We start from the raw sequence: 12,217 nt of genomic DNA on the forward strand, positions 1-12,217 counted from the left end.
GATGAAAGGACATGCCATGTTCGTGAAAAAATGTCGCCACCTAACTACTAATGGACTTCTAATAAAGGCTTACTGACTGTTTTTTTTAATTATTATTTTTTAAATACGACTGCAGAACTAATACGCCACGCCAAAACTCGCCTGCTGACTGACTGAATGAGGAAGTGTGTGGCTGAAAGAGGGCGGACACAGAGAGAAACTCGAGGTTTCATGAGAAAAACCTGGTCCCGACCTGCGGTAACTGACCGAGAGCTTTAGTTACCTCCCTCTGAGAAACGGAAAATTAAATGTTTCTCTCATTTCAGGTTTAACAGACTCAGAGTTTTCACTAAACCTGCTTTGTGAAACGGACCCCTGCTACAATGTTTCCAAAAACAGTTTAAACTCAACTGTTGAACATCAACTCTAAACTCTAAAAATAACAGCTCTCAATAAGCCAAACCTATAGGTCTAAATAGTTTAAGAGCCTTGCTGCACCATTTGTGGGAACCCTGCTCAGTGCAATATCATCTTTTCTCTCTCCTGTGGGCGCCGTTCTTCCATTAGCTCGTTGTTGTGTTGTGTTGTGTTGTGTTGTGTTGTGTTGTGAATGTGTGAGCTGATGACGTCGGGCCGGGCGTCACATATAAATTAACATCACAACTCCATTTATTTATTATGTGCTTGCCTTGAAAAGGCAACACATATTACTATTCTGTTCAAATTTTGACGAAATACAAAAAACGGCAGAAGGCTCCGAGAGGTAGCTAGAAAGCTAGAGTGGCATTCCTGAGGGCTTAGAGTGGAGCAGCCCTGAAAAATCGCCTCAAACTTTTGTCTTTAACTTGCTCTCCTGGCCACAATTTTCACTCCACATGCATAAATTTGGAATCAATTGTAGGAAAATAGTTGTGCTTTGAAAAATGTAAATATAAAAGCAAAGTACTTCAACTTTTTTAATTGTGACTCTAACGAGGCGGGAGTGCCACTCTCCCCCATCGACTCCCATTATATCTGGAATGCAAAGTCGCGGGAGAAAAGCAGAAACACACACTTTTTCAACTCGCCGTATCTCAGGCATTTTGGGGAGTTGGAAAATAATTTTGACACAGTTTGAAAGGCCAAAGCCTTACCTTTCTCATGGTACATTTTATTTTCTGCTCGGACTACTATCGTTGAGAAAAAAGCGGTTGTTTGACCAGTAGTTTTAGGCGATTTTCTCCCCAGCACCACTGTCACTCAAACTATGTGCTTCTTAGTCCCTCGTTTCTGGCTCCACCCACATGAGCTCCAGTGGCGCAGCGGTAAGCTCTGTGCCTCTCATGCAGGAGAGCGGAGTTCAATTTCCCGCCTGGCAGGGTTGTCAGATTGGGCGGTTTCCGCCCAATTGGGCTATTTTTAATTCCGTTGGGCAGGGAAGAATCACGTTGGGCGTCTACTTTAAAATTGGGCTGCTTTTGTCAACATTTGGCTGGCTGGTTATGAACTTTCAACTTTCAACACTAATTCTGCATCAAGGTAAGAAAAAATATGTAGCCTATTTGTGTGACTGTGACTGATTTAGGGTAGTTAATTGTATATTTTAAGTTATTTAAGAATCAATTTGAAAACTACATTTTCGTGGCTGTCTCTCGCCCTCTCTCCCCCCTCCCCAGTCCCCTGCTGGCCTGCACTCACATTATCAAGCCCAAACGCGCTCCAGCGTGACTGCCCCCGGTATGCACATCACATTGAAATACACACGCATTGCCCGACTTCATTATACATCGATATAGTTCAAATACATTCATCATGTCTGTGTGCGTGGCGCACCTGTCAGATCCGGCACAGCTGACCGGGTGGCCGTGCACGCCTTACAGGATGCGCGGTGCCGGCTCGGTGCTGGCCAGCACCTCACGCTATGTGTGGCCACCTGGTTAGGTCTGCCGGATCTGGTTGATTATTATTATCGGTTGATTAGTGATTGCGCAAAGCCGCCGTTCGCATTAAACGATTTTGCGGAGGGAGGAGGACTGCATGATTTACGTCGTATCCACGTTCGCGTGCCCGACCGTGCATGTGCTTGTGCATGACATAACCACCGCGTGTCTTTGAGTATCACGGATGTGTGTAGAGCAGCGAGGAGAGACAGAGAGAGAGAGAGAGAGAGAGAGTTTACTTCATGCAGCACACAGCAGTTTGTTTTGAAGCTGAGGCGCGTGATATCAGAGAAACTCTAATACAGTAGACGGGCTCTGGTGATATGCTGCTACTATCACGGACGGAATCGTGGAATTAGCCAAATAAAACGGAAACCGACTCCAAAAGGCAGATAAACTTTCCAGGCTACAGCAGCGCACTGACATAGATTGTGAAACAAAGCGAAGAGGTGCCACTCCGCTGTATTTTTGCTGGCTAAAAGCAGCACACTGGCTTAGCTTGTCTATTCAGAGAAGAGGTATCACTTCGGCTTATTTTTCAATCTATGTTATCACATGCATACTACTGCTCATTCATTGGTAGCTGAATTGTTAGGTCTGTTTGATAAGTAATTTACATTTTTAAAACAAATAATAATTTAACATATTGTTACAGTAAAAAGTACTCTGTCAACCCTCAGGTGAAATAATTACTGATACATCCTCTTGTCATTTTGGTTCAATCATTAATAACATATCATTTCCTGGTTTTATAGAAGTATCGGATCAGGACTCGGTATCGGCAGATGCTCAAAATCAAATGATTCGGACTCGGACTCGGGGGCAAAAAAACGTGATCGGGACATCCCTAGCTGGCGGTTTAGTGCATGTCCCGGCGATCACAAGGGTGGCAAGCACATCAAAGTTTCTTAAGAAACTTTATATCCTCTAGTTTTAGTTATAGTTTTCTCATTTTATGCGGAAATTGTGAAATCAAGCGAGACCTGCATATTTCGCAAAATATGCGAAATATGCGGGAATTATGCGCCCTTTTGGAAAATAATTGACCCCCGCATAATCAGCGACATTTTGGTGATTTATGCAGGAATCGCATAAATCGCATAATCACGTTTTTCTGGAGGGTCTATTCAGGGTGTTTGGGGGTCCGGTCTCCACTGTCCACCACATCGTCCTGGGTTTGCAGGGCTGACTTGATCGACGGCTGCCATGTCACTTAGAATTTTTTAAGAATGACCTAAGTTATGACCTAAAATGAACAAGAATTACTCATTAATTTGAATTTACTCTGTTTCAGTACTCAAAAATTAGAATCGTGTTTTGTGATGACTTAGCTGAGGCACAAAGGTGTGGTGCACCTCCAGCGCTTGTAGAAAAATGGCCCTGAATCTGGTCTTCATCATTCCAAAGGCACGCTCAATAATAGAGCGTGCCCTGGAAAGATGGGCGTTAAAGCGCTGGGCTCCCACACCTTGCACAGGCTGTTTATATGGAGTGATGAGGGGGAGTGGATGCTGGAGGCACGGGTACCCGCCGTCTGCGAGGATGAAGTGCCCTGGAGGAGGGTAAGCAGCCTGTCTGTACAGTGGGCTGTGCCGGAGTATTCTGGCGTCATGCACCGACCCCAGCCAGCCCACGTACGTGTCTAAAAAGCGGCCCTGATGGTCACTGACTGCCTGCAAGATGATTGATGCAAACAGCTTCCTGTTCATGTAGCACTGACCATCATGGCTGCTTGGGGGCTTTATCCTGACATGGCCGCCGTCGATCGCACCAGCAGCTTTAGAAAAAGCTTGGTGTCTTGCCAGCCCTGCAAACCCCCGAGTTACTGCTGCCAGGTCTTCTGCGGTCTTTGGGAGGTGGATGACCTTTTGGCGAATGGCCACCACCTTCTCAGTAACTCGGTGGACGATCCGCTGGACAGTGGAGCGAGGCATCCCAAACACCCTGGAAACCACCCTGTACGATGCCCCACTTGCCAGCCAGAAGAGGAACACCAGGGTCTCCAGTGTGGCACCCCATCCATGCCTCCGATCCTGGTGGAGCAGGTTCAGCAGCACTGCCAGGGACTCTCTGTTCAGCCTGAAATCCTGCCTGGTGTCTTGGCCATTAAAAAATCTGTCTAGGACAGGTACGGCCAGGTTAATTCTGCAGTACATCGGTCTTGTCTGAAGGAGTGGAAGAAGAGGAGAAGAAAAAGTTTAAAAGTTTTTTAGTTTATAACAAGAATCTAGTTCATTTTTTAACTTAAATACATAACGCAAAATCTGTTTATCCACCTATCATTCCATCTAGGCTTATCAATCTAGTTTGGATGATTCATTACCAAAATATGTAATCTATTTTTATTATTAAATCAAGGTCAGGGTTTTTAACTATTAGGCTAATCAGGGTTATATGGCATTAACCACAACCTGATCTACAGTTAACCGATCTAGCATTAATGTAATGCAGGCTATTTGTATACCAATTATCCCTAACCGTTAATTAAAAAGTTTAGCCTACCTCAACACGGTCCTCTCTCATCCGGAGATACATCACTCGCCGGCGCAGAGAACGGACTCTCCTCTCCTCTTCCTCCAGTGCGAGGAATAACAAAAAAATTAGGACAATTGTCTCTGGGTCCATCATTCGAGTTGTCTTTCTGTCTTTCTTTTTGTCTGTCTTTCCTGTCTTTCTTTCTTATCGATCCTTTTCGGTCTCCGGAGTTTGTTGTCATGGCAACGTCGGTAATGGCGGTTACGCAACCAGGAAATACTCAGAAGGCTAGACCGTCCCATTTCGTTGACTGGGAGGACGCTTCGAAGTCCGGGTCCTTCGAAGTCTGGGCCCGCAGACCCTGAATTGGGACACGCCTTAAGTCTTCTTGACAAAAATGCTTATTAGTCTTAGTCACATTTTAGTCATTGCTATCCATAATAGTTTTAGTGTAGTAATTAGTGACTATTTACATTGTAGATTCTCACTGAAGGCATCAAAGCTATGAATGAACACATATGGAATTATGTAGTAAGCAAAAAAGTGTGAAATAACACAAAACGTGAGGTGACTGTGGAGGCCAGGTCATCTGGCGCAGCACTCCATCACTCTCCTTCTTGGTCAAATAGCCCTTACACAGCCTGGAGGTGTGTTTGGGGTCATTGTCCTGTTGAAAAATAAATGATGGTCCAACTAAATGCAATTGCATGCATGTTGGAAATGCATGTTGGAAATCCGGCCAATGATGGTGGTGTCATCCACAAACTTCACAATAGAGTTCTCTCTGTATCAGGGGTTGCAGTCGTGGGTGTACAGCGTGAACAGGAGGGGGCTGAGCACACAGCCCTGGGGGGCTCCGGTGTTGAGCACTAGAGTGGAGGAGGAGAGACTGCCAATCCGAACTGACTGGGGTCTGTTTGTGAGGAAGTCCAGTATCCAGTTGCAGAGAGTGGTACTAATGCCCAGAGTTTTCAGTTTTCCAATCATCTTCATGGGGGAGATTGTGTTGAAAGCTGAGCTGAAATCAACAAACAGCATTCTGATGTAGGTGTTGCTTTTCTCAAGGTGAGTGAAGACTGAATGGAGAGCAGTGGAGATGGCATCCTCTGTGGATCTGTTGGTTCTGAATGCAAACTGCTGAGGGTCCAGACTGGCAGGGATGTTGTTCTTTATGTGCTGGAGAACCAGTTTCTCAAAGCACTTCATCAGGATGGGGGTGAGTGCCACAGGGCAGTAGTCATTTAGATCAGACACTGCAGACTTTTTAGGCACAGGGATGATGGTGGCTGTCTTGAAGCAGGTGGGAACACTCTCCTGTGACAGTGATATGTTGAAAATGTCAGTAATGACATCTACTAGCTGGTTGACACATGTTTTTAGTACACGGCCAGGGATGTTATCAGGCCCAGCAGCTTTACTCATATTCACTTTCAGCAGGACTTTCCTCACATCCACTGTGGATACTGACAGTGGCCGGTCCTCTGGAGGCGGAGTAGACTTTACAGCTGACTCTCTGTTGAGGAGATCAAAGCGAGCATAAAATGTGTTTAGCTCGTCTGGTAACGTGGCCTTACACATGATGGGAGCGCTCCTGTTTTTGTAGCGTGTAACATTTTTGACCACCTGCCACAAGTCTTTGCTGTTGTTGGTGTTGAGGTCTCTCTCCAGTCTCTGCTGATGCCTTCGCTTTGCCTCCTTGATGCCAGCTTTCAGTTTTGCTCTGGCAGTGTTGTAAGCTTCTTTGTCACCTGACAGGCAGCTTTTTTGGCTCTAGATAGAGCTCTCACCTCTCCATTCATCCAGGCTTTCTCATTAGGGAATGATCTAACTGTCCTTTATTTTACCACATCATCAGCACATTTGCTGATGTATGATGTCACTGATGATGTGTATTCTTCAAGGTCAATATGGTTCTCCTGGTTAGCAGCATCTTTGAACATCTGCCAGTCTGTGCATTCAAAACAGTCCTGTAGAGCTGCTGTAGCTTCATCTGTCCACACTTTAACTGTTCTTACAGTTGGTTTGGCCCTTTTTGTCAGCTGGATGTAAGTAGGCAGGAGAAGCAAGGAGATGTGGTCTGAGAAGCAAGGAGATGTGGTCTGGCCAAAATGAGGATGAGGGAGGGCTCTGTAGCTGCCAGGAACACTGGTGTAGACATGGTCCAGTGTGTTGTTTCCTCTGGTGGAGATGTGGACGTGCTGGTGGAATCTAGGCAAAACAGTTCTGAGGTCCGTTTGATTAAAATCCCCAGCAACAATAATAACAGCATCTGGCTACTTTGCCATGTGACTGCTGATGACCTCATACAATTCCTGGAGTGCATTTTTTGAATTTGCATCCGGTGGAATATATACAGCAGCAACAAACACAAGCTGTGTCCCAATTCAGGGTCTGCATCCTTCAAAGTCCGGGTCCTTCGGAGGACCCGGACTTCAACCGAAGCATCCTCCCCCGTCAACTAACGGCAACGAAATGGGACGGTCTAGCCTTCGGAGTATTTCCTGGTTGCGTAACCGCCATTACCGCCGTTTCCATGACAACAAACTCCGGAGACCGAAATATAACGTTTCTTTCTGTCAGACAAGACAGAACAGGGGTTTTGGCTTAACATATACGGCGTTGGATGTTCAAATGAGTAATAAACGAATATTTATAATGTGAAATCTGAACTTTTCTCTGACTGAGCAGCAGCACGCAAAGCATTTTGGGATACGGGAGCCCGCAAAGGCTAGTCGCGGTGCAGCCTTCGAATCGGCTACCAACGGCTGAAAAGGAGGCCGCATTTGAAGTGCGCATCTGAAGGATCCTTCGGCTCTGGATGAATTGGGACAGGACTTCGCGCAGTGTTGTGACGTAACTGGCCTTCAAATGCGGCCTTCGAAGGATGCAGACCCTGAATTGGGACACAGCTACAGTGGTGAATTCTCTAGGCAGGTAATATGGCTGACATCTCAGTAGTAAAAACTCAAGGTCAAGTGAACATTTTCCATCCACACTGACTGCACCTGTGCACCAAGCATCATTGATGTATACACGCCGGTAAACAACCACTTCCGGTGCCCCTCTGGCCGCTAGTGGCGCCCCTCCAGCAGGTGGCGCCGTAGGCAACTGCCTATACCGCCTATTCCAAAAGCCGGCCCTGTCTGTCAGCCCAGAACAGGCTCCGCCCGTCAAGTGCTAAAGCCTCATACCCGGTATGTTATGGAGCCACCTGTTTCTGGTTTCTCTTTGCTGGGTCAGCCTGAGTCTTATCTCATCCATTTTATTGTCCTGTGACCGGACATTTTCCAGGAGTAGGCTGGGTAGTGGAACAGCCTTGGGTCCAAGCTTTCGTAGCTTAAGTCGTATCCCGGCTCATTTCCCTCTCTTCCTGGGTCGACCACACCGCTTGCGATGACGTCTGGTCCAAGTGTTTTGATTGTCAGATCTTGAAATGCTGAGAGCAGAGATTGTCTCAAGGTCCACTGCACTTAATCCAATCATTGCAGTTCCTCTTCTGATATTGACGAGTGTATTACTGTCATAAGTAATACAATTCTCAGGAGTAAGAATGAGAGAATCGCTCCTTTTTTGTTTTGTTATGCTAAAGTTGAGGGAGGCACCAGCTGCTGCATGTATATGCGCCGCCGTTGCCATGGTAGACATGATGGCCATTATTATTATTGTCTTCTTCAACGAGAAAGTGTAATTGTTATAGCCTAGTAAGGATGACCAACATAAAAGACAGTCAAGAGTTGTCAGCATCGCAGGTCAAACATATTGCATGCTATTTCAGAGAGCACCACTCGTAGACTGATGATATGTCCAGATATTCTTGTAATAGAAACAAAACCCACGCCGTTTCTGATGAGACACTGGATTGAGACTCTTTGCAGGGCCTTGCAAGTGCCTCTCTTCTGTCAGAAAATAATGCTATGTCAATGAGGGCCTAGCCTACTCGTATCTACTGATACTGATGGAGTGAAAATGGTTTCAACTGATTGTGAAGTTTTTTTCCAGAGTTGGTTTTGTGACAGAAATGTATTGCTATTTTGAATGCATGATGTTTTGATAATTAGAACTTTTTATTGTTGTGACCACAGCAAACTAGCTGGAAGTACCTATTTCAGCACTTCAGCAGGCCAGTACTTTGCCCAGCGGACAACTTAAGTAAAAAAAAAAAAAAAAAAAAAACACTTTTCATGCACTACACTGCCAGGGGAGGATTTCCTATAACTTTGTGTCCAAAAAGGGTGAACTATCCCTTTAAACCGGGATAGTCAATGTGAGCCTCACCCTTGGTGTTGTCCAAGATACGTTGAATCAGGACTGGATACTTGGTGATTCGCTGAGTTACCAGCAGGATACACTCCTGGATACCATGGCGACGCAGCAGGGGTCCCCGACTCCCCCGCTGATCAGAGAGAGACAGAGGCTAATTACATTTTGAAAATTTGTTTCATAGCACTTATTCTGTCACAGGAATACATTTAATTAGCCAAATTACCAAAAATGGTTACAGTACTATGACATATCCATATACATCTGCAAATAGCACCTGGGACAAACAGTTCAGTATTAGTCACGCTATCAGTAATGGCATTGGCACAACTACTTCCAAGCTAGTTTGTCTAACATTCAGGCCTTCATCATCATCACAATCATCACCATTGCCATCAAGCCAACATCATCCTGTGGAGAAGGCCAACTCAGCTCTTACCACCTTGATTACACATTGCTCCTAGTATTAGATTTATTCAATTTTCTGAAAATGAGATGAAACAGAGATGAATAACAGACAGTACATGCTCATGTAATTCCTACTAAGTCACAAGTATGTTGCAAGCAAGAGCTCTGCACGAAACGCAGAGAAATCTAACTGATAGTTCAGTTCACAATTTTATGCATATGGTGGTACTTTGGTTGGTCTTTGCAAATGTAATACATCCACAGTCCATTACATCCTTCACCTGTTGTGAAAATGAGAGCTTCACTGGGACTGTACAGCTCTAAAATGAATGAAGATCAGGTAACAACACAATTTTGAACAGTAATGCAAAGCTGTTTTTTTTTATGTAGTCAAGCTGAGTTTTTGAGATCAAATTCTGAAATTTGACATACATCATCTACCATGACTCCAAAATTTTGTTCAAATTTTTTTCATGAACACTGAAGATTTATTTACCAAGAATTTGCAAGTGTATGTTTACAGCACCGTTTACAGTCAAACATTTTGATGCACTGTAGGCCCAATTTTTGATAAATCAAAAATCTGTGTGGATCGTTTGTGTAGGACAGTCTGAAGATGATCTGTAGCAAGGTTGGTGACATTTGAGCAAAAATTGTGGGAGGAGATAGGTTTAATAAGTTTACAGCTTTTGAAAAAAAATCAGAGTGATGGATTTCAATAATTTGCAATAGGTTTAAGTGTACAAAAGTTTTTCAGTATTAGGGGTTACATTTTGTGAAAGTTGCAAAGCTGAGCACATATGGTTGATTTGTTATGAATTTTCAAAGTTTTGAAATTTAGAGGCTTGCTATAGCACCACCATCAGACTATCGGCTTGTGTTTGCAGCTGAGGTAATCTCTGCAGGGACTGAACCTTTGTGCAAAATTTGGTGATTTTTCGCGCATGAGAAGTAGGATTTCCTCGGAAGAAAGAAAGAAAGAAGAACACGCAGGAATACAAGAGGGACCTGCCAGCTTAGCTTGCCCGGCCCCTAATAACTGGCCTACAGCAGGAAAAGTAATCCAGTTACAGCAATGCCAATACTCCCAGCAATACAACAATATGCATAGCCAATGTTTCATAGCTAAAACTGCTGTAGAGCTCACTTGTGAAAAAGTTTATAGAAGTGGAGCTGATGTGAGAAATTTTGTGTAGATTGCAGTGCTTTGCTAATCCTCATCGCCTCTGATATAACATGACATTGGTAAAATAATCCTTGACCAAGGGGGCGAGAGGAATAGAAACAGGTGGTGTTTTTTTCAGCATTCTGATGCAACAAATGGCCTGGGGTTAAATCAAACCTAGGCTGCTGTGGTCAGGAATTAGCCTTTATATGTAGAACGTGCTTGACCAGGGGAACTACTGGGACAACCCCAAAAGAGGCGGTGTTCTGATTGAATCACCCCCACTCTTACATCTATCCATCTATCTATCTATCTTACCCGTATGAAGTACTGGAACCTCTTGTCTCTGGCCAGCAGTTCCTTGTACAGTTTGACAGCCTTCATGTGACGGCTACAGAATTCAGAGTAGGTCTTCATCATCTCATCTGCACACTGACCTGAGAACTTGGAGAAAAATACAACAGTCAGTTTATGTATGTGAGAAAGAGAGCAAAAGAGAGAGACTTTTAGCATTGATAACATTTTTTTTCTCTGCTCAAATGAAAAAGTTAAAAGTAAATGTTGCTGTACCAGAGAGAAAGAGCTCTCACTCTCAATGCTATGTAACTGACAACTGACAGTTTCGGTTTATGTAAAGGCCAGTTACACTGTTTAAGGGGCTGCTGAAGACTTTTTATACTAGAGGCAGACAGACCAGAGTACAGAACATGACAGTAATCAAGGTGAGATGTGACAAAAGCATGAACAATAGTTTCTGCATCAGCCACGGTGTTCTGACTACAATGTAATCTGAGTTAATGTTACTCACTGATAAACTGTAAGAGGGTGCTTTAGCCACAGAAGTCAAAAGTGGAAAAGTGACCAGAACTGCTTTTGTTCTAACATGGATTTTAGATGCTTACAATTATTGTTCTGATTATCGTGCTCAGAAAAAGTCTCCCCGTGTGCACAAACTCTCCCTGTTCACACACACAACTCTTTCTGCCAGTATACAAACTGGATCAGCTCTCCTCCTACTCACACTTGGACTGTCCCCGCTTCTTTTGGGAGAATTTTTAAACACACTTTCCACCTCCTGCCAATAAAAATTAACCAGAAATCTTTTTTGCCCAAGTGTAACTGGTCAATTTATTTGACCACAATGCCAGTAACTGGGTAGAATGAGTAGCTAGGATAGTTAAACGTCCTTCGAGTCCAGGAATCTAAGTCTGCTTTTTTGCCAGTGACATTATATAGAATCGCAAGGCACATTACAGTTAGATGAAATGGTTGCAACATAATATAATAATAAGAATATAGTTACACGCAAAATAAAAAGCATGCATACCTCAATTCCTGCTAGCCAGTCAGTCAGTCAGCTTTTAACACACACCACAGTACCTCTGCCCTGTATACTGAGTATGCAGAGTCTTCAGTACAACCTTACAAAATCATGATTTCCCAGGGAGGTTCAGGCTTAAAGGGGTTAATATCTGAAAATATCAAAAGGCATAGGCTTAATATTAATTCATTTGTAATCAAAAGTCATTGTACATGACCCCCTTCGTGACTAGAGGAAGTAAATGTGATACATTTTATTTGAGTGTTTTTATGAAAGCTCATATATCCTTATTTGTGTGGGATTTTGGCACTTTAGGCATTAAGGGGTTAATATTTGAAAATGCTGAAGGGATCTCACTCTCTTGTATTCTGAAGAGGTACCCCTAAGCTACAAGAATCAGCAAACAAAAATTGTGTTAATACCCAGTAGGGCTGAACGATTAATTGCATTTGTGATAATATCGCGATATGATAAAGCGATTTCCTAACGGCAACTTGCACGATTACAAGTTGGTCACGAGACGCGAGCTACAGTGAGTGGAGCTCTCAGCCACACAAACTTTTCATCCTGCCCTTTAACCTGTTGCGCAATGTCCTCTGGCTCAACGAAGCAGTCAAAAACTGACACAAGTGAGACTTTAGTCTCAAAGAGGAACAGCATGTTGGTGGTGTGGAATTATTTTGGTTTCAA

The 12,217-nt window shown here is 43.9% G+C and overlaps 1 protein-coding gene across 2 annotated transcripts in view; it reads right to left on the reverse strand.

Annotated features, from left to right (window-relative positions):
• Nucleotides 1-12,217, reverse strand: part of arhgef2a (Rho guanine nucleotide exchange factor (GEF) 2a) — a 236,014-nt gene that overhangs the window by 109,710 nt on the left and 114,087 nt on the right. For both annotated transcript variants that reach the window (XM_030063618.1, XM_030063619.1), the window contains 2 exons: nucleotides 10,525-10,650; nucleotides 8,649-8,766 (listed from right to left, as the gene is read on the reverse strand). In XM_030063618.1, coding sequence (XP_029919478.1) covers nucleotides 8,649-8,766; nucleotides 10,525-10,650 — 244 coding nt within the window. The remainder of the gene's footprint in view (nucleotides 1-8,648; nucleotides 8,767-10,524; nucleotides 10,651-12,217) is intronic.

Source organism: Myripristis murdjan, chromosome 11 (assembly GCF_902150065.1).
Source record: "Myripristis murdjan chromosome 11, fMyrMur1.1, whole genome shotgun sequence".
Lineage (NCBI taxonomy): Eukaryota > Metazoa > Chordata > Actinopteri > Holocentriformes > Holocentridae > Myripristis > Myripristis murdjan.